This window comes from Hypomesus nipponensis, chromosome 3 (assembly GCF_054491055.1).
Source record: "Hypomesus nipponensis isolate SF chromosome 3, ASM5449105v1, whole genome shotgun sequence".
In the NCBI taxonomy this organism is placed as follows: domain Eukaryota; kingdom Metazoa; phylum Chordata; class Actinopteri; order Osmeriformes; family Osmeridae; genus Hypomesus; species Hypomesus nipponensis.
This window is the reverse complement of record NC_140363.1, coordinates 6230066-6255440: the sequence shown is the minus strand read 5'-3', so window position 1 is coordinate 6255440 and position 25375 is coordinate 6230066. Positions and strand designations below refer to the sequence as shown.

At 45.5% G+C, this 25375-nt stretch overlaps 4 protein-coding genes across 7 annotated transcripts in view; 3 read left to right on the top strand and 1 right to left on the bottom strand.

Annotated features, from left to right (window-relative positions):
* Nucleotides 1–438: 438 nt before the first annotated feature.
* Nucleotides 439–2076, bottom strand: LOC146299562 (dr1-associated corepressor). The gene is made up of 6 exons (XM_084683441.1): nucleotides 1871–2076; nucleotides 1721–1793; nucleotides 1418–1511; nucleotides 1165–1278; nucleotides 899–968; nucleotides 439–784 (listed from the first exon to the last, which is right to left on the bottom strand). The coding sequence occupies exons 1-6, from the start codon at nucleotides 1910–1912 to the stop codon at nucleotides 740–742; spliced, it is 438 nt and encodes a 145-aa protein (XP_084539567.1). The 5' UTR covers nucleotides 1913–2076; the 3' UTR covers nucleotides 439–739.
* A 1002-nt stretch (nucleotides 2077–3078) lies between these two features.
* LOC146299561 (phospholipase B1, membrane-associated-like) lies at nucleotides 3079–6836 on the top strand (the record flags this gene model as incomplete). Its single annotated transcript, XM_084683162.1, has 13 exons — nucleotides 3079–3138; nucleotides 3289–3356; nucleotides 3632–3675; nucleotides 3792–3912; nucleotides 4268–4319; nucleotides 4401–4481; nucleotides 4580–4645; nucleotides 4886–4977; nucleotides 5189–5270; nucleotides 5639–5740; nucleotides 5818–5913; nucleotides 6007–6078; nucleotides 6181–6836. Coding segments are annotated over 13 exons (1044 nt in total), but the record flags the coding sequence as incomplete, so codon positions are not given.
* Nucleotides 6837–7449: 613 nt separating this feature from the next.
* Nucleotides 7450–25375, top strand: part of larp1b (La ribonucleoprotein 1B) — a 35438-nt gene continuing 17512 nt past the window's right edge. The window contains exons 1-19 of one of the 3 annotated variants that reach the window (XM_084673725.1): nucleotides 7450–8281; nucleotides 9275–9336; nucleotides 9924–9980; nucleotides 10132–10306; nucleotides 11155–11262; nucleotides 11597–11705; nucleotides 12365–12509; nucleotides 13092–13269; nucleotides 13411–13571; nucleotides 13921–13962; nucleotides 14186–14542; nucleotides 15648–15762; nucleotides 15950–16131; nucleotides 17119–17225; nucleotides 17352–17506; nucleotides 17695–17839; nucleotides 18332–18441; nucleotides 18563–18690; nucleotides 18779–20484. In XM_084673725.1, the coding sequence (XP_084529851.1) occupies nucleotides 7909–8281; nucleotides 9275–9336; nucleotides 9924–9980; nucleotides 10132–10306; nucleotides 11155–11262; nucleotides 11597–11705; nucleotides 12365–12509; nucleotides 13092–13269; nucleotides 13411–13571; nucleotides 13921–13962; nucleotides 14186–14542; nucleotides 15648–15762; nucleotides 15950–16131; nucleotides 17119–17225; nucleotides 17352–17506; nucleotides 17695–17839; nucleotides 18332–18441; nucleotides 18563–18690; nucleotides 18779–19402 (3333 nt within the window). In that variant the 5' untranslated portion in view covers nucleotides 7450–7908 and the 3' untranslated portion in view covers nucleotides 19403–20484. Of the gene's footprint in view, nucleotides 8282–9274; nucleotides 9337–9923; nucleotides 9981–10131; nucleotides 10307–11154; nucleotides 11263–11596; nucleotides 11706–12364; nucleotides 12510–13091; nucleotides 13270–13410; nucleotides 13572–13920; nucleotides 13963–14185; nucleotides 14543–15644; nucleotides 15763–15949; nucleotides 16132–17118; nucleotides 17226–17351; nucleotides 17507–17694; nucleotides 17840–18331; nucleotides 18442–18562; nucleotides 18691–18778; nucleotides 20485–25375 lie in introns of all 3 variants that reach the window. The other 2 variants (XM_084673734.1, XM_084673717.1) reach the window with 2 other exon arrangements.
* pgrmc2 (progesterone receptor membrane component 2) lies at nucleotides 21023–25116 on the top strand. 2 transcript variants are annotated; one of them, XR_014729884.1, is made up of 4 exons: nucleotides 21023–21399; nucleotides 22439–22594; nucleotides 22690–23917; nucleotides 23950–25116. XR_014729884.1 is itself a non-coding variant. In XM_084673670.1 (3 exons), exons 1-3 carry the CDS (start codon nucleotides 21057–21059, stop codon nucleotides 22785–22787), a joined length of 597 nt encoding a protein of 198 aa, XP_084529796.1. In that variant the 5' UTR covers nucleotides 21023–21056; the 3' UTR covers nucleotides 22788–25116. The 2 variants fall into 2 exon arrangements, 1 of the variants encoding a protein (XP_084529796.1); XM_084673670.1 differs by having other exon boundaries at nucleotides 22690–25116.

Here is a 25375-nt window from a genome sequence, read left to right as displayed (position 1 = left end):
TCATCTTTTCAGACTAGTTTGGTCTGAAAGTGCTGTCTAAGGATTGAAAGAGCTTTTAAGGGGGCTTTTTCAATGTGTTTGACAAAAAGTAAATATTGATATTTGACACTTGGATTGACCTACAGGTGTCTCCATTTAACAACAAATCATCAGCAGTACTATGGTTTGCATCATCTGTCAGTAATTTGTTGGAACATTATTAAATTGTTGAAATGAACTGTCTGCATATTCTTTATTCTGTGGGTCTTAAGTTTGCTTAAATACTTGGACCCCTCATTTGAATCATTAGGAGCACTATAAAAATATTTAGAATGTCATGTAACAGTTTGTTTTGTTGCAGCCCCAGTGGACAAATGATCCATCTGTAATCAGATATACAACAATGTTTCAACAGCATAATCCAGCTAGGAAAAGCAACAAAGATGATCAATCCTGCCTTGTTGTTTAATGGTTGATATTTTTTCCATTTGGGTATTTACAAATGGCAAATTTTTGTTCTTAGTTTAAAAGTTTACAATACCATGTTATTTATTTTCAGCAATATTGGCAACAGAGCCTCTCACATTCACAATAATACTCTCACGTTTTACTTATCATAAACATAATTTACTTTTACAATGCCACCCTGGCATTACAAATGATTGGCTTTCACATGAATAAATAACCAAATGTATAATTAAAAAGAAACGTCATAGTAGGGTTTAGGTGTTACCCAAGCAATAACAGATGAATGTTCTCATCACAGATTAGTTCCCAAGCAGATAAACAAATCTGAATCCATGTCCTGAAAAACAGGATGACATTATCCCATACCAAGCACTTCAACAGGGAAACACATATGGGATCCTGCTCTGAAGTCAGAAACACTGCATGTTCATGTTCAGAGGGTAATACCTACCCTGGAGCTGTTGTTGTTCGACTTCTCTCCAGCGTCATGCTGTTTGCCAGAAAGATTCTGATGTTTCCTTCTGCGAGGGGCCAGATGCAATTAGGAACAACACATTCATTTACCAAGCACTTTTAACCACAGTGATGTACTGAGTGGATTTGAACCTGTGACCTCTAAGTCTGCCATCTAATTCTCTAACCACTGAGCTATCCCCATTCCAAATTCAGATTTTAGGTCAACAGAGAATGACTGTATACTATGACAGTTTCTCTTACCTAAATAGCCACTTCCCCTTCACACTGGTATCACCCTGGGTTGACACAGATCGAACATGCTCAGTCATGTTCTTCAGGAAGTCAAAGAGCTTCTCTGACTCCACACACTGCTTCCTGTACAGACACCCAATTAAAAGGTATAAGTATTCAAATCAAATGTTATTCGTAAAGCCCGTTTTACAAGCATGTCACAGAGCCAGGGCTCCAAATATACCCACAGATCACAAGGTTAGGCCAATGGGTTGATACTTACATGTGAGCGATGGACAAGACTCTACTGCGCTTCGACTGGGTGATCACCCAGGTCTTTGTCAGCAGTGATGCCACAAACAGTTCCACAGCCCGTGCTGATGTCCGTAGTTAAAGACAGTGGTAGGCTACATCAGTGGCGTAAGTTTGTTAACTACGCTCATGTATGATGACACCTAAGCTTAACGAAATCTATGCCCCCGTGGTACACATCACTGACGCTTATCCGCATCAACTTCACCAGACCAATGACAGAAACCCAACTGAACTAATTGTCCGAGTAGCATTTGACATACTGAAAGGATACATATCATCACAGGAACTGCAGCTGCCATTTTCCCCACCTCAGTATCTCTCTGCATAATTTTTTTAATGCGACCCTGCATGGAGAGAGGACACGGTCACCTGGAGAAAGTAGGCTACTGTTAGTGTCTGGCCTAAAGGTTTGGTTACTTACAGGTGGGAAGCGCACGTTGTATTTTTTCTTCTGTCTAGGCATTTTCAAATGAAAGCTCCAGTATAAGTTCACATTTTTTAAACATTAGGCGACACTTTGTCCAGTTATCCATTTGTTTACCTTTCATAGCTGAAGAAGAAGTTCTGAACTCCAGCGCGGGGGTTGACCTTCCCCCTCCGCTCCCTGACCCTAATCATGACCCCGTAGGCCTACATTTTAAAACTGCGTATTTTTGATGTAACTAAAACTAAATGCTGCCTTATTGAAAATGAATTCCAAATTGATTCACAAATAATCCCAACATCCGAATCCCTATAAATCTACACAAGTTTAAGAAGAAATTCTAATAGCGACTCCAGAAAGTCAGGCCACCCGTCCATGCTGGGGAACCTCGAGCAACTTCACCTGATTCAGACGGTCGCACATGCTGTAAATTCATTGTATTAATTTCGTTTATTTTAATTACTGCTACTATATATTTTTTGTGTCAGTCGTTTAGTTTACGTTTAATTCCCAATTATTGACGAGTGTTTGCTAATCTAGTTTTCAGAAATGTTATCACCACGTTAATGATCATAGAACTATTATAATCTCACTGAGGGCCCTAAATAAGGCTGAAGGTTCTCAATAAAAGTCGCCTCAATACAATTCCACTCACCTTTTTCTTGCTGGTGCAGATATGATCATTGGTGCTGTAGTGTTTGTTGCCTGTGTTGCCTCCTGTGTCGATGGTAAGTTTTAGCTTATTTTGAGAGAGAATAGATAGAGAATAAGACTATCATAATCAGTACTGATATAATAGAATTTTCTGTAAACACAGTCTGTAATAAGACACGGACAGACTTCACTACAGCTGTGTGTTCTTACATGTATTTTTTCCAGGCAATAACTGGAGGGAGGAGGACAACCAGGTGCTGTGTCCTGAGGAGAAGCAGGTATCCCTTTCATTGCGTCCAAACCGAAGACACCGTCATATTAGAAATGCCTTGCATGTACTACAGTGGTCACCTTGGTCTCTGCATCGACAGTTGGAAAAGACCAGAGCCCAGCAGCATGGAGAGACCATAGACCGGCAGTTCCACCCTGTGTTCCAGTGCCCAGACATGAGCCCTTCCCCCTCGATCCCCACCTCAGGTTAGACTGACTTCAAGGCATCTGCGACATCAACAATAAATACATTCAATTGAATATGTGCTCATTCATTTACAGTTGAATATGTTAAAGCGGCTGATATCAAAGTCATTGCAGCTTTGGGAGATTCCCTGACTGTAAGTATAATGTGATTTTATGAGTGCAATGCATGAGGGCATCCAATGATAAGTAATGTGTTAATAAAAGTGTCAGTATTTACATTTGTTGGGCTTTGACAGTCCCTTATGTTATCAAATGGTTCAGCACACTCTACACTATTGTTGCAGACCGCTATTGGTGCTAATGGATCCACAATTCTATCAATTCCAATTGAACATCGTCACCTGTCATGGAGGTAAGGATCCTCCCGTCTGCTCATTGGCCAGGAGCATGACAATTCCTGTCTCACTGGTCAGTAGCATGACATTTGGAAAAGGGGTTTATCAAACAGCAAATATAAATGGACAAAAACATGTTTCCCCGTTTGAGTGTTCTGTTCTAGCATGTAATTCTTCTTGTTGTTGATGCTGATCTTTGGGTATCTGTGAAGCCATCTACGAAATTGCATGCAAAAAGGACTATACAAATTCGATTTGATTTGACTGCAATTCTTCAACTTGTTTTGAGCAGCATTGGAGGACATGGGACATACAGTGACATTATCACCCTTGCAAGTATGTTATGGTATATCCCCATTTTTACAATAGATGGTTAGAAATGAGAAAACTCAAATAATTCTAACTCCATTTCTACACACCTCCCCCCAGTACATGACTCTTTCTGGTTACAGATATTGTCAAACTCTTTAACCCCAAAGTTCTGGGCCCAGCTCCTGTGAGCACTGTCAATGGATACCCCTCCACCATCAACCAGACAGGCTTCAACTTTGCTGTCACTGGGCACAATTCTCTGTGAGGGACTGGTACACATTACTGGCTGTCTGGTACACAACATTACTGACTGTCTGCAAACCAATGGTAGCGGAGGAAGCAACAACCTAAAACTATTAACCTTGATGAGTACTTATTGTTAACAATATAAATGTTATTGAACCAATATAGTTTCTAATGCGTATCTGATGTGTCCAGACAAGATAGTCTCTCTTGTAAAACACCTGTTTGCGTGTTAGGTCCAAAGATCACCTTTATTTCACTCTACCACAGAGATTAATTACTTGATACTGATGGTACTGATTAGTGAACTATTTGAGGTGAGTAATGAGTGACACAGTTTGTCACAAACTAATCTCACAGTTTCTTCTCACAGAAACGTATCTGAGCAGACAAGACACATGATCGACACCTTCAGATCCTACCCTGTAAGCCAGAACTCTTCATAAACCTTGATAAGTGTTTTAGATTTTTTTTACTTCAACACACTTTATAATGTATATCTCCAGGGCCTGAACTTTGAAGAAGATTGGAAGCTGGCAACGATACTAATTGGAATGAATGATATCTGCGATTATTGTAAAAATAAAGTAAGATATTTGGTATAACTCACAGAATCACCATTCATCCATCATTTAAATGTCAATGTATGTCCACGTGGAGTAATTACACACTTTACTGTCCATAGACTCTCTTCTCCCCAGACAACTTCATCCACTACATGACAGAGTCTTTGGAAATGATGATGGCTGAGGTAGGATCCTCATGCAATAGTGTCTCTGGGGCTGTCAGGTCCAAAGCTAAACATGAGGTGCCTGAGGTTTAGATCTCTGTAAAAAAAAAAAAAAATCTTTAAAATGTTGCCCTGTGACAGTCAGATATCAACATTTCTGTGGTTGTGCCTCAGTAAGATTCTGGCTCTACTGTTTCTGAGTCCATAGAGGGTGGATGGGTGTGATCCTGTGGCCTGTGTGCTGCCTGTGTGCTGCTGCAGGTCCCCAGGCTCATAGTGAACGTGGTGCAGATCTTCCCCATGGAGCCCCTCAGGGAGGTTAAGAGGCCCACCCTGGGCTGTCAGCTGCAGAAGTACCCTCCCTCTCTCTCACCTCCGCTTTCAATTGTTTCACATTTAGACATTCCATTTAGACCTATTGATGGGAGTTAGTTACAGTTATATGGAGTGTGTGACTAATACAAGAGCAGTTATAATTCAATGCTGACAGAAGCATTGGGCAGGTCTGCTTTATTTTCAGCAGAACATTTCGTAATCGAGGATGCTGTCATATCCTGTTCACAGGAGCTTCTGCTCCTGCCTGGTGTTACCTGAGGAGAACTCACCTGAGCTGAAGGAGCTTATAGAGGTCAACCGTGAGTTCCAGGTATGTGTGTGTGTGTGTGTGTTTTTGTAGTGAGACCAGGTGTGTATGCCTGTTATGTGTATGTGGTGTGGCCAGTTGTGTGTGTTGCGGTGTGTGTGAGGTATGTATGTGTAGTGTGTAAGGTTTGTATGTGTGGTGTGTGTGAGGTATATAGCATGTGTCTGAGGTGTGGCGTGTGTGGTTTGTGTGTGGTGTGTGTGAGGCGTCTGTGTAGTGCGTGTAAAGTGTGTGTGAGATGTGTGGTGTATGGTGTGTGGTAAAGCCCTCCATCCAGGTGTCCAGCATGTGGATGTCCAGTCACTCTCCAGTGAACTGATCATTTAAAACTCTTTGGTTTCTTTCTTGTTTTTGATTTATCTTTGTTCCAGAGGAAACTGAAGAAACTTCTGCACGGTGATCGCTTCTTCCGGAAGGACTTTGCAGTGGTCCTGCAGCCGTACCTAGGGAACGCTCTACCCTCGAGGCTTCCAGTACATTCTAAACATAGAGCTTTTCATATTTCTATGATCTGTCAACCTCTCCTGACTTTGTTTTCTCTTTATTAAAGAACGGGAGTATCGACTTGAGCTTCTTTAGCCCTGACTGTTTTCACTTCACTATTAAAGGACATGAGGAGCTGGCCAAGGGGCTGTGGAACAACATGGTAACTCTACAATCAACATGAAATACATTAACTTTTCACATATAAAACCGTTTCTGTTGCATTGTGATTTTGCTCAGTATCATTTTGCTTCAGTTTCAACCAGAAGGCAAGAAAGGGCTGATTATGAGCTTTACAGACCCTATTGAACTCATCTGCCCACCTGAGGTACACCAACAGGAAATATCAAGTGTGGTAATTAAATGTTCAGTGAGCAATGATGTCTGGGATTTCTCTAATGGGATCTGTTATGTGATTACGATGCTCCAGGATCATCCTTACATCTACACACGACCCACTTCTGCTGCCGCCACCCCCTGCCTGGGCTCCATGGTGATCCTGACTGGACTGTTTCTTACAGAGGTCTCTCTGCACTGAGAGAATGGAATTGTTGTCCTACAATACAACAAAATTGATAGGCAATCCTAATGGAGCAATCACACATATCAAACCGCAATGTGATAAATACATGAATGAGTACAATATCTACTTTAATTTGACATATAGCATTACCAGTAAGACAATATGATATTAATCAGTAGGCTACAATAGCAGTAATATTGCACTTGCAAATATTTGTGTTGTGTCAGTGTTGGTGTTTGGCAGTGTTCAGTTCTGGTGTGGCTGTGGGGTTAGAAGCTGTTCTGAAGTCAGTTGGTCCTTGATTGGATAAACCCGAAGCATCTACCAGAGTGCAGCAAGTCAGACAAATGATGTATGGGTGGGATGGGTCCTCCACGATGGTGGCTGCATGTGAGGTCAAGATGGATCCTCCACGATGGTTTGACATATGCTTTTACAGTGTCTAGTAAGACAAACAACATTTATATGTTTTATTTGAGATAAACAGTGATGTTAGTGTTGTTGTTCTTGCACTGTTTTGTAAAATACTGTCCAATCATTGGCACTAACTACTGTAATGCTGTTGGAGCTGTGCAAGTTTAGATATTGATTATCTGCTGCACTTACTATATACAACGAAATCTACCATTTGTATGTTTCTTTGGATAAAACACACACACCTATTTGATGACATCTCATACTCCAATGTGCAACCATCAAACATTATGTGGTGTTTAAGCACTTCAAGTCCAGTGAATAAACTGCCGTGAACTGCCTGAGGTTAAGGAAGAAAGTAAAAGTAAAGTAGCCTATTAGTTTCCTACACCATCAAAAGGCTGTGTGACAGGCAGCACATGACAGCTTAAAAAAACATTTGACTGGTAATGTAGCCTACAGGTGAACCTCTAAGAATTTGGTTTATTTTGAGAACGTCTTCTGGACCAATAGGAACAGCGTATTAGTCCATTTATTACACGAGTGTATAAGAAACATGAATGATGCATATATATCCTATCGGCTAATCATTACGACTCCAGACACGATTACATCACACGACACATTATTCCATAACAGTGTTCGTAAGGGTTATTCGTCATAAAATCATAGGTCACAATGCGCAAAGTAATAAACGATGTCATATCGGCACTTTGGCCACGTCAGTTTTGCATTTGCTACGTTTTATTCCTGTCATAGCACTGTTTGCCCGCATGGGGCAGCGTTAAGTTGTTGTTCGCTGAGACTGTACTAGTTGACCCAGCCTGCGAGTTGCTACTTTCTTTCTGTCAAGTAGCTAGCGTGGAAAGTTGAAATCAGAGGTTGTCAAGAGGTCGTCATATTTGTGTTGTTGTTTAAGTAGATAGGAAGTAAACTATTTAAGCTGATATGGTACATGATGGCTAAAGAAAGTGAACTGTAAGTTGTGTGTTGATATGAAACAACGGATAAGGGCAACAGAAGGTAACGTTAACGTTTATTGCTGGCTTGCTGACTACTGCATGGTAGCCATGCAGCTATGCTAGCTAGCTAGCCAGCAAGGGTTGTTTACAAGTTATCAGTCCCAAAATTTAAATCCGACTTTTGATTACATTTTTATGTGATTACCACATTGGCCTTTACGCCACACTGGGTTGAAATAGTTGTTGATTAGAAACTGTCATGATGTCCGCCGAAGTTGAATGTGGTTCGAGTTTGACAGCGAACTGTTCAAGTAGAGGAGAGAACCAAAACAGAGAGCCGCAGCCACATAAATCAGATACAACGCTCCAGCACGAGGAGACCCATACCAGTCCAGGACTTGATCTTAATGCCAAACCAAACACCGAAGCCTTGAAGGTTCCGATGGATGTGCACGACACTTGCAAAGCTAATGATAAAGAAAACGAGAACGCCAACCACAACAACGTGGACTCAAGTGACACGGCGAAGAAGAATGTTGTTGAAGCACCACCGCCTAAAGTGAATCCATGGACTAAAAACAATACAGGTCGCGTATCAAACAACACAGTTGCCTCTAGTCCACAAGATAAAGGTACGTGTAAGTAATGGACACTGAACTCAAACATGATGGAAGTTGTGCCAAACATATGGCGGCGAGAGACGCTAGGTACATGCTTTCTATTCATCGCAAACTCAATCTAGCTACACAGCAAGCAAAATTGCTTATCGAACACGTAGCTATTCAGCTAGTTGCTAACTGAGTTAGCTGCAGAAAGGTGACGTCTAGTTGGAGTTCTCGTTCATTTGCAAGAACAGTCGTGTTTTCGCTGAGCCGATGGTGGCGCACCTTGCCCCTACCATCCCCCAGCCCAGCTCGAATTGCTCAGGAGCACGTGGAGTGCTGACAACTGCTACTTCTGTGCTTTAGTAACTGGAGTAATTAGCGCAAGCGTAAACCACACCTGTCGCTATTAAGTAGTTTCATTGAGGAACAATGCTAATACAAGAATAATATTTAATAATATATCTAATCCAAATATAAATATAATACAGGTGTTTGCGTCAGTCACAACAAACAAAGTCGATGCTATAAACACATTAAGTGTCTTTTCTCTCCAGTTAAGCTTATTGTGTATTAGTTGGACATAGTATTTGGATTTGGCATGTGGTAGTGTTGCTCTGGACGTTTTAGGTTACACCCTATGATAGGTTTGCGCCCTTATCCTGCAGATCGTCCTCTGGGCTGTGATAGGACGGGAGGCCCAGCCTATGGGCTGCTGCTTCACAGCCCTGCCACAGATTACTGACACTTAAAGAACCACCTTAACAACGTGAAGGCAACACATGGCCAACATTTCGGTCACGTCATGACATTTTATTTTAATGTCACCATATGTAACTCAGTGACAGACTATTTGTCTGCCGATCAAGAAATTGTTTTTAATATTATTACACCATAAATGTAGAGCACAATACCGCATATTTGGTTCAGATTGTAAACGTTTCAGATTATGGGGTTGAAAGCGAAGCTTGACAGGGTACACGTCCATTCACATTCTCAAACGTAATCACTTTATTTCCACAGAGCAACAAAACCCTATGAAAGTTATCCGTGCAAGCAAGCCTAGGACAAGGAAAACCAGCAAGGTAACAAACTGGCCTGTTAACACACTGTTACTAACATTATTACACCTTGGCCAATTCACACACCATTATTACAACTGTTACAGTTCTGCAGACCTTTGCTTACCCCCTAAAGGTTTAATTAAAAGAGCCTTTTGTTTTACGTGTACCCAAGTTTGTCCAGATTTTATTTCACTAGTGAGTAGGTAGGTAGCATTGTGTGATACACAAGTGTTTCTGCATCTGTGTGTCAGACCTTGACCTGATACAGAAAATGTCAACATTTACACATGCAGTGCTGACTAGCCTGTGCAACTGCTTATCAGCCGAGTGAACGGCCATGTGGAGTTGGTGCATGATTCAGCGGTTGAGGTTACTTTTCGTTTGACATTGTTTTGAAAGACTGACCATAGTTTCTGTTCGGTAATGAATCGAATGCTGGTTATTTAGGATAGGGTTCTAGACGTGTTGAATAGGATAGGGTTCTATGTCTTAAGTAGGCGGGTTCTGAACAGCCGAACATGGAATGACATAGCTTCTAATAAACCCGAGTGTTTCTCAGCAGAGTGCATCTGTCATCATCACCTCCTCCCTTTTCTCCTCTACTTCAGTCTAGTGATTTCAGTGACATTACCAACTGGCCCACTCCTGGAGAACTGGCTCAAGAGGTAGGAGTCAAGGATGTATGAGAGACGATTAGCTAATGGCATCGAATTCAGCACATATTGTCCAGTTCCCAGGTGTTGTAGAGACGACCGTCGGTCAATATGTTGCCTCATTTTAGTATCCAATCAGCAACAGAATGTGGTTCATGCACAGGGGAGGAGAGAGGGTAGCTGGCGGAGGGAGAGGAGACAGGAGGAGCCAGAGAAGGTCCTGGATGGGAGCGAGAGCAAGGAGAACCATCAGGCTGAGCATGTGGCAGAGTCGGCCCGGGACAGGGGGGCAGACCAGGGGGAAGACGTCCAGACTGCTGCCCTGAAGAAGAGAGGAGGTGAGATGACAGGAGTATGGAGCACCTTGTTTATCTTGACCAAAACATGAAGTTCCCGATTCCTCACAGCCATCCTCAGAGGACGTGACCATGGAGCCTGTTTATCTCAACCATGAGTTGTGTCAACTTTTCAAAACCCAGCTATGAGTATGTCATCTATCCCTTTCCAGAGCACAGACGTCCTAACTGGTTTGAGCCTGTTATTTTGCTCTGTTCATCGGTGTTCTATTAAGAGCCCCCCTCTCCATGCCCCACAGTTCCCCCATCCCAGCCGCGCGCTGTATCGATTAGTATGTTTATATCTATGCATCGTTAGGTAACAAACAGAAGTGGCTTTCCCTTCCACTGGAAGAGTGTTTCCGGGGAGATGATGCAGAGGCACCAAGCTCTGTAGAACATCCCTCGCCCCGTGCGGCCCCAGCCACACCTTCAGTAAGAACCATAGCAACCCGGTACACGACGGCGACAGCAGGAAGTCTCTTCTGTGTTCCTCTAGCGGGGTCACCTGCTGGCCGGCCTCCTTCCTGTGAGCGCGGGTGTGCGTGTGCTTCCTCCCTCTTCAGAGTGTGTGTGTGTGTGTGTGTGCTTCCTCCGAGGCGTGTATATGTGTTTCCTTCGTCCTTAGGGTGTTTGATTTCTCTGCCCCATGTGACTCTTCCCTCCTATTCTAACCGAGTATATCTCCCCCCCCCCCCCATGCTGAATCAACGGCGGCCTTGAAAGCTTTGCCGAGAGCTCCAGGTGTACCTGTCTGCCCTAATGACGACCCCCCCTCTGACTGCCTCAGACTGTCAGTACCTGCGCAGGGCCACAGCCCTCTAATGTGTGTGTGCTGGTGCCTTCTCCAGGCTGGAGGAGAGAAGTGCGGGACAACGCCGACGACGGTGTCCGTGGCGACGGCGGCGGTCCGAGGGGCCGCGGCAGGGGGCGTGGCCGTGGGAGGGGGCGTGGCCGAGGTGCGTAGGCGACAACCTTGTCAAGGTTAACCACAGCGGCTGAAGGTTCTCGTTCATTGACATTTTATTCATGGAACAGACACAGTTTTTTTTTTGTAAGTGACACAAATAGTGTATATAGAAAGCACAACAGACGAGCAAAGACCAGAAGTGCATATGGTGGTCAGAGTTGGAAAAACAATCACCAGGCAGACTAATCACATCTCAGCTACCAGGCACAGTGTAAAGTAACCACGTTTCAGCTACCAGGCACAGTGCAGAGTAACCACATCTCAGCTTCCAGGTAAATAATAACACTGTGTCACTACATCGCACATCCCTGCCCTCCCCGCAGGCCGCTACGAAGGCGGCTCCGGCGCTCCGGCTGGGTCCAACATGGTGTATTACTACGACCAGATGTGTGTGGATGAGAAGCTGCTCAAGGACTACATCAAACGCCAGATGTGAGAGCTTACCGAACCTAACCCGAACCCTAACCCAACACACTGAACACGCTAAACACTGAACACACCAAGCCTCCCTGAACTGGGGTTGCAAAGGGGCGCACAATTTCCTGTACATTTCCTCAAACTTTCCGTGGGAAGTTAAGCTGGGGAATTTTGGAAATATTCAAATTTGGAAACTACCATATGCAATGTGTTGTACTAGAATTTTTTAATTGAACAAAAAAGCAATAAAAGTGACACTGCCTTGTCAGCTGTGATGCAGTGCAGTTGTGCATAGGGCCAGCAGAGGGCAGAGTTCATGCCTCTCTGTAAAGCCAGGCCGAGAATAGTGCTGATGAGTGCCACGATTCTGACTAAATATAGCTCCAGTAGAGCGGGGGAGGGGGAGGGGAGGGGAGGGGAGGGGGGGGAGGAATCTGCAGTAGTATGGAAGAGAACAGGACTTAGTGGGTCTGTAGAAAGCGTTGTTCCTCCAGTGCTATTCAGCCTGTTCCCCCTGCTAAGACACAACCACTTACTTTATGCCCCAGGCTCACTTTCCCTACACCTATCCCACACCTCCCCTACACCTGCTTCTGGATGGGGTGGGTCTGATTCTGTATGGGGTAGTGGAGAGCGTGTTCTATGTTACTGACAATGGTTGTTTGCGGTTCCAGAGAGTATTACTTCAGCCTCCACAACCTGGAAAGAGACTTCTTCCTAAGGCGGAAGATGGACACCCAGGGCTTCCTGCCCATCTCCCTCATCGCTGGCTTCCACAGAGTCCAGGCTCTCACCACCGACCTCAGCCTCATCCTGCTGGTAACCATTTAGAACGTAGGATCTAGAACATATCAATAACCCACCATCTGGAACTGTTCATCTTTAAACCGTCATTTCAAACGTAGAATTTAGAGCCGATCATCTAGATGGAACAGTGGTTCTCAACCCTGGTCCTCAAGTACCCCCTGTCCTGCATGTTTTAGATGTTTCCCTGCTCCAACACACCTGATTCAAATGAATGGTCGTTAACAGGCTTCTGCATAACTAGATAACGAGCGATTAATTTGAATCAGGTGTGTTGGAGCAGGGAAACATCTAAAACATGCAGGACAGGGGGTACTTGAGGACCAGGGTTCAGAACCACTGATCTAGAACATACCATATAGAACCGCCTTTCGCAGCTGTGGTCCTCAGGGCCTGGACTTTCAAGGCTGTTAACGAACCGTCCAGATCCAGATCTATCTGTGATAGGCTCATTTCGGCCTATGAAATTGGCTGGGCTTTACTGCTCCCCCAGAGCCATCAGTGACAGGTGCACAGTCTGTGTTCATCTGCCTGGTGTTGGCCAGTAAGAGTGGGTCTTGCTCAGGACTGCGTGTGAGCGTGGCTTTGTGTCCCCAGGCCCTGGAAAACAGCACGGAGGTGGAGGTCATCGATGAGAAGGTTCGCTGTAAGGTGGATCCAGAGCGCTGGCCCATCCCCACGCCGGCCACGGTGGGATCTCCACGGACTGACTTCTCTCAGCTCATCCACTGTCCTGAGTTTGTCCCTGGAAAAGTCTTCATCCCTCTCAATACGGGTGAGTCCTGCTCATCCCTGCCCACACTCCATAGCCCTGGGGAGGTTTGGGGGAGTACATCTTCTAATACCCACCTGCAACCTCTTGATCTGAGCTGTACTCCTCCCTCGTGTTCTGACTGTGTGATGGTTCTGTCTCTAGGTCCTTCCCCAGGAACCTCCCCCGTCGCAGAGGGCATCAGCCAGCCTGCCAGCCAGCCGGCCAGCCAAGGCGCAGGGCTGTCTCCCAAAGCCAGCCAGCCAGACCCAGAGGCCTGGATCCAGGTGGAGAAGCGGCACCGCAACAGCTCAGGCAGGACCAAGGTAACCTTCCCCCCTGCAGGAGAGCCTCCTACAGCTCAGCCAGAACATGTTCATGGGGGGGCCAGATGGGGTTGTGGGGGTGGCACATTTGTCAACGTTGTTTTCACTGTGTGTTTCAAGTGTGTTCGGCTGCTGGATGGGGGGGGGGGGGTATTTTAGAAGAGCTCAATGTTCAGCGTGTGCTATGCCACTGCTTTCTTACTGGAAAATCCACTCGTCACCTCCCCTAGTCCTCAACACCTATCTCACCACCTCAGTCACCGCGTCTGATTTTCTGTCCTTCGTCTGCCCTCCTATCTGTTCTTTCCTTTCACTTCTCCTCCCAACTGGTCATCGGCATCACGTTCAGGATGTGGAGTCTGCTAGCTCCTCCTCCACTGCTCCAGTCTCAGTTGAGTACCCCCCCCCTCCCCCATCACATCCTCTCCCCCTCTCGTTTACCTTGTCCATCGGCCTCTCTTGACACACTAACACACACATGCTCCAGTTTTCATGTTCAAACTGTTGCTTCCAGCTGTAGTACTCCTCAGTCTTGCCTGAGGTAGGGAAGTCTGTCTGTGTCACGACAAGCTCTGCGTGGGTCCAGATTTGTAACGGCGGTTCTGCCCTTGCAGAAGCGTAGCGGGTCTCCCCCGGACAGCAGCAGGGGCCCCCAGCAGGCCGACCAGGAGGAGCTTGACTTCCTGTTTGACGAGGAGATGGAGCAGCTGGCGCCGCGGAAGAACACCTTCACCGACTGGTCGGACGAGGACTCTGACTACGAGCTGGACGACAACGACGTCAACAAGATCCTCATCGTGACGCAGACCCCTCCCCACCTGCGCAAGCACCCTGGCGGGGACCGCACGGGCAGCCACGAGTCCCGGGCCAGGATCACGGCCGACCTGGCCAAGGCCATCAACGATGGGCTGTACTACTACGAGCAGGATCTGTGGACGGGGGAGGAGCCTGCGGAGAGCTCCGCCTCCAAGGTAAGCTCTCCTATGACCTTACTGCAGCGCATGTTTACTGACCGTGGTGGGCTGCATTTGACTGCATTTAACATTTTCAAAATGGCCGAGGGATGTATTTTTCTGTCCGTGAAACACTCGGCTTTGAGCAGCAGGTAGCCAATAGGAAGCCAGCTCCTCCTCAGCCGGGTCCAAACACGTAGACTGTCCGTCTCAGACACCTAGACTGTCAGGCAGTGGCCCACACTTCTTGAAATGGACATCCTCCCAAAATAGACCACAATTTATCACCCACTATATCCAAGCGGAACATGGGACATGCAAGCACGCGCTCACTACACATGCGAACACACGCACTCACACGCACTGCCCACTTGTGCACAGAGAGCCTTCCGTTTAGTCTGCATACAAAGTGTGCTTGGTTTTCAGGCTTCCTTGTGTGTGTTTATGAAACAGGGGGAGAGCCAGTAGAAGAGAGGAGAGAAGGACAGGGTCAGAGAGAGAGCGAGAGAGAGAGAGAAAGAGAGAGAGAGCCACATGTTGAACAGCAGCAGACACCTCCATGGTCTTTTCTCAGCTCATAAACCAAGACATTAAAACAGAGAAACGCATGGTCAGAAATGTTTGGTGTGGTTTTCTTGAATGAAAGTAGGCTTTCGTATGTGACAGTACGGAACGCTACAGCAGTGTACACAGTATGTAGGCAGCAGAGCCGCAGCAAGGCCAGCTCTTCAGATTACTGCCTATCCTAACCCTACCAGGTAGGTGAGAACCCACCAGCTGACACCAAGGTCACCTGTTCCTTTCTTCTTTTTCCGACGTTGGTAAAAGTTCAAAGTTCTGTCCGGATAACGCATGCAGAACTTCCCATCTGCTCAGCACATGTCTGCATCTCACCACTCCCTCTCACGACGCCCCTGGTTCCAGAGAGCAGACCTTAACTATCTACAACCCAACTGGCAATACATGTAAACCTTTATTTGATTTTCCCTTTGGATGAAAGTGTCTGATAAATGAGTCACCCGTAGTGTCGCAGTCTGGCAGGCTGTTAGGATGCTTTGTGATGGACAGTGTGATATCGCTCCTCAGGGTTCATGCTCTGGACTCGATGTGCTTCTCTCAGCAGGAAGTGGAGACCTTCAAGAAGTTGAACGTTATTAGTAAAGATGAGTTTGACACTCTCACCCCAAAACTTCCTGTTGACCCGAACCAGGAAGTCCCGCCTCCTCCTCCGCCTGCGGGTTAGTAGAGTGTCACACTGCGTTGTCATGGTGGTCCACCAACAGCCCTCCTCATACCAAGTCCAGTCATACCAAGTAGAGGCACAGATGAACCTTTTGAAATATCCCTCTGTCTGGACTTGACTGGCACTGCACAGGGACGTGTTTGCATGCAGCCCTGTTGACCGCTATCTCCTATCGCTTCCAGAGGAGATACTGGAGGAGCCCGAGAGCGTTGCCCACTCTCTGCCCACCACGGTGCCAGCAGGCTCCCCCAGCGCCCACCAGCCCAGCACCCCCCGGACCCCCCGCACCCCCGGGCGCCAAGACCCCAACAAGACCCCCCGCTTCTACCCGGTCATCAAGGAGAGCGGCGAGGTGGATGTTCAGGTGAGGGGCCTCAAGAGGCCGGGGGTCTGCCCCTCCTCTGGAGGATGTCGCTTGGTGCCCTCGTTTGTTGCATGTCCAAAAATACAGACCGTTCCTAGGCCCCCGATGATCTGCTCGACTTTCTATATGCACCGTTTGGAAAGTATGTAGCTATGAATGAAAGTGTTTAATCTGGGATTTTTTTTTGTGCAGTGGGGGCAGGTCTGTCCGAACACCCCCCCCACCCCAAGCCAAAATAAAGTTCTAACCCTATATTTCGGAGCAGGTTAATGTAATAGTCTTATAGCTAATGTAATATTGCACATATTTTTGTCCTACTTCCCCTAAAGCAATGAGGTTAGGCTACTTAGACATCCCTTCCACTCATAAAGTATGTTCTAACTGGCATAAATGCTGCCAATTAATAATTGACGTAACAACGTATTATAAATGGTCAGTAGCCTATCGATTAAAGTACTTGAAAGCATGTACACTGTCTGCTTCATTTGATCTTGATAGGCTAAGCATTCTGTAGCAAATAATAAAAATAAACCCACTATTTATTGATTAAAACGGCTTCTGCATAAAAATTCACTTAAATACAAAGGCAGCAATCGCTATTGAATCAGACGTGCAATTTAGGTAGCCCGGGGAAGAATACAAACCACCAGTTAACTTAATTTAAATTAGTAAGAACTATAGACTTGTACAATAACAGGCTTAAATGAACTGACAGCATAAATTAAAGGACTTACAGTTCTCAAGGACGCACGCATGCAATCTCAACTGCGGTGTGAAGCATGTCAGTGCTATTTTCCGACATGCACTCTAACAATCAATGCTGATAGACGGCCTAAAATGTCGTACCGCCCCATTTCTGATACTGTGGCGGCAGAAAATGTAGCCGTACAAAATCAACATGGAGGAAACACTGCCATGTATTAGCTGGTTTGAATATTTGAATATTGAGTGAGTTGTGGTGATGCAACACGAGTGTTGCTGTCTCAGACCCCCAGGAAGAAGAAGACCAGGCACAGCTCCAACCCCCCCCAGGAGAGCCACGTGGGCTGGGTGATGGACTCCCGGGAGCACAGGCCTCGTACATCCTCCATCAGGTCCTTGTCACCACACTAACACCACCACTACTAACACCGCCACCACCTCCTACAGTGGGAACAGTCAGACGTGGCTGTCCGCGGTCGTTGTTGTGGTTACTCACCATGCCATGTTTTTCCCCACAGCAGCTCCTCCCCCTCCGAGGGTGCCCCCCTGGCTGGGAACTATGGCTGCACCCCCCAGTCTTTGCCCAAGTTCTGGCACCCCTCCCATGAGCTGCTCAAGTCCAGCGGCTTCACCCAGCAGGGCTACCACAAGTACCGCCGGCGCTGCCTGAACGGTACCACACCCCACTGACACGTCCCCTCTCTCCTACTGGACACACATCCCTCTCTCTCTCCTACTGGACACACATCCCTCTCTCTCCCCTACTGGACACATCCCTCTCTCTATGAAACAGACTGCTCAGATGAGGGGGGCTGCCCGTAGTGTGCTTGAAGCGAGTGTTCTCTCTCTGGTTTTCTCTAGAGAGAAAGCGGTTAGGTGTGGGCCAATCCCAGGAGATGAACACCTTGTTCCGCTTCTGGTCGTTCTTCCTGCGAGACAACTTCAACAGGAAGATGTATGAAGACTTCAAACTGTTTGCTGTTGAAGACGCAAAGGAAAATTACAGGTAGTGGGAGAATCTGAAGCTGCACGTGGTGTTTCAGTTGAGTGTTTTGTACTGAAGCTTGTTCATGGTGAAGTTTCTGGCTGTTGAAAGGTTCCGGACTCCCAGTCCAAGAACATAGTTGTGTTTTTGCCAGAGGCTCATAGAAGCACGTGCCAAGCAAACATTCTTGTCTAAACACAGTATGTACGTTGAACAGCAGCACACCAGTTTGGGGAGGAAGATGTACCAAGTCCGAGGGCGTGCCTGTGGAGCACAACCACTCTACGCCCTGCCCCAGAGTGAAATAACCGGTTCTTATAGTTATGGATCAGTTAGATGAAAAGCACTGGTGATGAGGATAAATGTCATTTTCATGCACACATCTACTTTCTTTCCCCATTTTGTTGATGACTGAAAAACTCCTATAGCTAAGATGAACGCATCGAGCAATATAGATGAACATGATATTGGAGGGAATTGCCCCTTTACCACTTGCTGTGCTTGTGTTCCGAGGTATGGGCTGGAGTGTTTGTTCAGGTACTACAGCTACGGCCTGGAGAGGAGGTTCAAGCAGGACTTGTTCAAAGACTTTCAGGAAGAGACCCTGAGGGACTGTGAGAAGGGTAAACGCTCTCTTTACTGATTTATCTCATCCCCCTCGGGGTTGTCCCCTCTGTCATTTATCACATTGCGTGCTACAATTACATTGCTTTACAAACAATGACAACAATTTTCTACGTGTAGGCCAACTGTATGGCTTGGAGAAGTTTTGGGCCTTCCTGAAGTACTCCAAGATAAAGAACCAGCCCATTGACCCCAAGCTTCAGGAATATCTAGGGAAATTCAAAAATCTGGAGGATTTCAGAGTTGATGTGAGTTTGATGATTAGTCTTTATGTTTATTTCCATTAGGAATGTCCTCTCTGTGCTCATTCTCAGGCTTTGTGTGTGTGTGTTCTAGCCTCCCATGGGGGAGGAGGTAGGCAGAAGAAGAAAGGAGGCAGCAGAAGAAGGGAGGCGCAGAAGACATCTTCTCAACCTATCAAAACCCTCCCAGACCTCCAACCCTCCATCCAAACCTTCCCAGACCTCCAACCCTTCATCCAAACCCTCCCAGGCATCCAACCCTCCATCTAAACCCTCCCAGACCTCCAACCCTCCATCCAAGCCCTCCCAGACCTCCAACCCTCCATCTAAACCCTCCCAGATATCTAAACCCTCCAACCCTCCATCCAAACCCTCCCAGACCTCCAACCCTCCATCCAAACCCTCCCAGACCTCCAACCCTCCATCCAAACCCTCCCAGACCTCCAACCCTCCATCCAAACCCTCTAACCCTCCATCCAAACCCACCCAGACCTCCAACCCTCCATCCAAACCTTCCAAAACCTCCAACCCTCCATCCAAACCCTCCCAGGCCTCCAACAAGTCTTCATGTGCCGGTGATGTGGGAGCTCAACCACCAGGCAGTAGCCCCCGCATACCGAGAGCTCCCAGGGAGAAAACCAAGACCCTCACTCCAGCTGAGGGGCGCAAGGGAGAAGCTGGCAGTACCAAAAAGGAAACTCTCGCTCCACACAAATGAATGTGTATGTGTGCAGTCAGGCAGAATGAGAGCGTAGGGCCTGGGGGGAGAAAGCTGAGCAGGCCCCAAGAAGCTTTGACGCTGCATAGAAGGAATTTGATTTGATTATTGGAAGATCTGCATTTGATTGTTGAACACGCATAGATGGTTGGCTAAAAGTTATCATGGTTCTTGACAGCTCCAATGTTTACACAATTAATGCATTCCTGCATTGTATTTGCAGTGTTCATTTTCTAGGCTGCCTTACATTTCAATACATATATTTCACCATCTGAAGAGTATCATCTGATAAACTGTAAGGTTCAAGTCGAGTTAGCCATGATAGTGCTTTGGTGCGTGGTCTTGATTTGAAGACATTAGAATGCAAATATGTTCCCATTGTGAGTTTGAAGAAAAGTCTTCTACTTGTCAGTTTTGGAAATAGGTGCCACTTGCATACGTTGGATATAATGTAAGTTGGATTAATAAACCAAAATGCCTTTACAGACATAATATCCAAATTATTTAGATACAAGGAATAGATACATATTTAGTATTTAAGATGTACGAATTTTAATTTGTTGTGACTATTAGCCTTCTCAAATTTAACAGATGAATATTTTGGATGAATTGCTTTTATTATGGCTTATTGAGCATACAAGACTCATATCTTGAAATCTATTAGAAATAGGATAATTTATTGTTTTAACTGGTTAATTTGAACATGCCTAGTTAATCATTATAGTTGTTAAATGCTTTTAATGCTTGATTATTAAACAGGAAGAAAGGGGACAACCAAGTCTGTGTGTAAGCCAACAAATCTGATTTGAATGCTCTTAACTTTATATCAATGTATGTGCTGCGCTCCGTGTAACTTGATATTTACCCTCCCACCAGGAGGATGAAGCTGAAAGTGTCACCTATTGATGAATGTACATACTATGCAATTCAGTGGAAATGATTTCTTTTTGATTTGGATTTTATTAATTCTTTTTTTGTGTGCGAATGAGGCAGTGCTGGTTTGTCTTTTTTGAGCAAATATGCATGTAAACGCCAGACATTCTTGTAATGAACTGTAAAAAGACATAAAGAAGTAATTAATTGTCGAAATGTGTTTGTGTGGTTTGTTGACATAATGCATTTTTACCTTTTTGTTCCAGTAATAAGACATGGTATTTCTGTTCTAGAACAGTTGCAAATGTTTTAGTTAAATTAAAAGTTCAAAATGAACTTCAATGCTACTTGCAAACTCTTAAGAATGACTTGTTTGTCTGATGTAGTGCAATCTTACGTAACGCACAAGACCAGTTAGCATGGACTGACAGTTCGTCAGAAGCAAGGAAATAACCCAAAACAGCATATTGTTATTGCACAGAATTTACAGGAATTTAACAATCAATTAAATTTCCATTTTGATCAAACAAAATTCAAAAAAAGTTTATATATGATTGCCATCATATAGCATCATATATATAACACACCAACAGATGTATGTACACATCAAATGGCCTATTGTTTGGCAATTGTCGGATCCTGTTTTTGTCAGCAGGGCAGAGTCTATATAAAAACCACTGCTCCCAAGATGGAATGACAAATATATTGACGCAGGCCAATCATATTTGATAAGAAGCCCAGTAGGCGGGCTTATTCTTGTGGGTAGGTGCTTTCGTGCAGTATGGCGGACGATGGGGACAGTTCGAGTGGACCAGTTGACACAAGTGGCGGGCAAGGGACAACAGATGAGTCGGAAGGACTCAGTCTAGGAGCGATGTTGTTGAATGTCAGTATTTTAGTTATAATAGTTGCGGTCTGTTATGTAGTTTATCGGCGATGGGGTAGACGAATCGGTGCTGACGCGGCCCAGGCAAGCGAGGCCTCTTCTCTTCCCAAGATGAGAAGACGCGATTTCACTTTGGAACAACTAAGTGAATACGATGGACTTCAGAACCCCCGAATCTTGATGGCAGTTAATATGAAAGTCTTTGATGTTACCACCGGCAAAAAGTTTTATGGACGAGGTAAGGGCGCGGTCGTAGGAGAGTGGATACATTTCAATTAGATGCAGCTGTCAACTACACGGAGACAACGGGTATTTGGGCGCTATATAGCTGGCTGTAGCTAAAAGCTAAAGCGCGAGCTAAATTAGGCTAATCATGATGACATCCATTTCGAATTTATGGGCATGTCGCATCATGGTAGTATTAGTGGGTTTGTTGGTTGGATTAGCTAGCTACTTTGCTAGCACCATAGCTAGCTACCAGCCTAACTTACCCATGTGAAATAAAACTGGTTCTCTACGTGGCTTGCTGGAAACGGTGCTAGCTATGTGTCATCCGTATGACGAGATCCGCTGCTTGCTGCTTAATAGCTACTGTAGCTAACATGAGCTATTTCCGAAGTTCTCGTCTAAGGTTTAATCTTCAGATGAGGTAACCAGTTACAATATAATGCGATGTCTAGCTTATAAGATCTCTTGGAAGAAACCTTGTCATCTAGGTGTACCGCCTACGTTATATAATTGTTCACACTACTAGCTAGCTAATTGTTGGCTATCTTCTTGACGTTTTGCGAATGTTACCGCTAGGCTGCCGGAAGAACCGATATTGACATGTAAATGACAACAGGATCAGCGAAAATAACGTTCAGCAGAAATGTAAAGTTGTAGACTCGTTAGTGTTGTACACTGTCAGCACTGCAGGGGACTTACAGTAGTTAAGTAGTAAAGTGTTTTTGCTACAGTGCCTTGAAGTGCGAACCATATGGCACAGTGGCTAGCGTCACAAATGCCAACCAACCAGTCAAACTGGAAAATAAGGAAGTTATATTCAAAGCATTTAAAACGTAGGGGCTAAACATGCAATCCTTAAACAATAAGGCCTGGCCTTCATACTCTCCTTGTGAGGCTGCCAGACCTTCCCAAGGCTATGTATTCTCACATGCACATCAGATGATGCATTAGTGTGCACTTGTGAAGTTCAAAATACTGATAATGCTGTCAACAGACCTCAGTTTGAGAGGCTGTGTGCTGAGTTTTTTTTCGGTTGACTGTTTCTGCAGACGGTCCTTATGGGATCTTCGCTGGCCGGGACTCATCCAGAGGGCTGGCCACTTTCTGCCTCGAGAAAGATGCTCTTAGGGACGAGTATGATGATCTGTCTGACCTAAACGCAGTACAGATGGAGAGTGTCAGAGAGTGGGAGATGCAGTTCATGGGTGAGTGCTTCATTTCATTTGTGTATATTGTCAGTTTATTGCCCCGTATTCAACCACAATATTGACTTACTCTTCATTCGAATGTATTCCTGCAGAGAAGTATGATTACGTGGGCCGGCTGCTTAAGCCGGGTGATGAGCCGTCTGAGTACACCGATGAGGAGGACATCAAGGACCACCTGAAACATGACTGAGCTGAGCGCCTGCCTACCAGAGCCAGGACCCAAACAGCTGCAACAGCCTCCCCAGGCCTCCCCGGGCCTCCCCTCCTGCCTCACCCTATCCCTGTCAGGATCCGCAGCTGTTCTGGACAGACCGTCTCTCCAGGCCCTGGTGCCTACCGTAGACCTCCATCTTTCAGATTACCACCAACAGAAAAAGATCATGACAAACTGTTAATGGGGGATTTTAATGACAATAACACGTCTGGGATTTGAGCTTAACGTATATTGAAAAAGGAAAACAAAGACAAAACCATTTTACCGTTTTTTTTTCTTTTCTTCTGGGGATGTCACAGTTGTATTAATGTGAAGCAACCATTATGGTTGTCGCATTGATGGGTGGCGCGTGTGGGTCTTGACAGTCATAATACATTGGTCGAGGCGTGAGATCTGGAACTGGTTTCGTTCTGACACACCCTTCACCTCAAATGCTTTAGCATTCGATTTGGGAGCTTATCAATCAATCAATTAATCGTTTGCCTATTGGAATTCTTTTTCTTTTTTTTGTGTGAAAGAAGAATAAAATGTAAATGTTTCCCACTTGGAAAGGCAGTGCAGTGCCCTAACCAGAGGTCCTGGAGGGAAGTCACCTTTTCCTGTTGTGTCTGTAGTGTGTGCACTACTAGTTATCTCTGGTTGTAGTGTATGCACTACTAGTTATCTCTGGTTGTAGTGTATGCACTACTAGTTATCTGTTTGTCACCATGTGATTGTATGTGTGGGCTAGCACAGTGGGGAGGATGGGAGGGTTTAAAGGTCATTGCCATAAAAATATATTTTGAATAACTTCAGACCAGTTGATTGGGCAAACAAAGGGAAGGTCAAATGACAGTTTTAATCAATCAGCTGTTTACATGCCTCTCAAGTCAGCTCCAAGTCTGTAGAACCCCCCAACATGGTCAAAGTATTAATTGTGCCTTATTTTGTTTGTTTTATACAACTTAAATCCTGACCAGTCAAAATGAGGCAAGAGGTTGGATAACCATCCCTTCATGATTTTGTTTCATGGAAGTGTTGGTGAAGAGGCTTCCCAGGCTAGGTCTGCAGACTAGAAGAGGGTTTCAAGACTAGGTCTGCAGACTAGAAGAGGGTTTCCAGGCTAGGTCTGCAGACTAGAAGAGGGTTTCAAGACTAGGTCTGCAGACTAGAAGAGGGTTTCCAGGCTATGTCTGCAGACTAGAAGAGGGTTTCCAGGCTAGGTCTGCAGACTAGAAGAGGGTTTCCAGACTAGGTCTGCAGACTAGAATAGGGTTTCCAGGCTAGGTCTGCAGACTAGAAGAGGGTTTCCAGACTAGGTCTGCAGACTAGAAGAGGGTTTCCAGACTAGGTCTGCAGACTAGAAGAGGGTTTCAAGACTAGGTCTGCAGACTAGAAGAGGGTTTCCAGACTAGGTCTGCAGACTAGAAGAGGGTTTCAAGACTAGGTCTGCAGACTAGAAGAGGGTTTCCAGACTAGGTCTGCAGACTAGAATAGGGTTTCCAGGCTAGGTCTGCAGACTAGAAGAGGGTTTCCAGGCTAGGTCTGCAGACTAGAAGAGGGTTTTCAGACTAGGTCTGCAGACTAGAAGAGGGTTTCCAGGCTAGGTCTGCAGACTAGAAGAGGGTTTCCAGGCTAGGTCTGCAGACTAGAAGAGGGTTTCCAGACTAGGTCTGCAGACTAGAAGATGGTTTCCAGGCTAGGTCTGCAGACTAGAAGAGGGTTTCAAGACTAGGTCTGCAGACTAGAAGAGGGTTTCCAGGCTAGGTCTGCAGACTAGAAGAGGGTTTCCAGGCTAGGTCTGCAGACTAGAAGAGGGTTTCCAGACTAGGTCTGCAGACTAGAAGAGGCTTTGCAGACTAGAAGAGGCTTTGCAGACTCGAAGGCACGCTTTCATCAGTCAAATCACAGGCTGGCATATTCCCCATGACAACCCTGTATATAGAGCGTACAAAGTACTCAGTGTTACTGCCATATTTATGTAGTTGGTGAACTCCATGCTGTGTTGTATTGGCCAGAAGCCCCAGTGGTTTATGCTTTTCCTTTCCATGGTTTCTTTACTGAAGTTCTTTTTAAATGTGGGTGAATTTCGAAAAGAACGTTAAAAGTGCTGCGGGTGGGATGGGGTTTGGATAGGTTCCTATTTGGTAAGAACATTTGCTTATCTTGTAAATATATCTATCATTTTATTAAAGCATGTGCAACAATTGTGAGCTATGCTGCATTCCCGCCATGTCATGTATTTACGGTAAATGTTGGGTGTGTGTTCACGCACCAGAGATGGGAAGGGATTTGTTCATGCATAATAAACTGATTTGGTTAATAATCTGTTTTCCTGTGATATCTGGAAAAATAACTGCAATGCAATGATGATGACAAAGCAAACGTGTGAAAATGGGGATGGCCTTGGTGAGGTGACACAAAGTGCTCTATATAAACCTACATACAACATGGATAGTTCCTGGATAAAATGTTTCAAGAAAATGTCCATTCAAGGACATTTCACTAACTCTCAGCCAACGTGTCCCCGTCCCCCGTAGATGACCATGATCATGCTCAGTAGCGCCCCCAGTATTGTTTGCAGG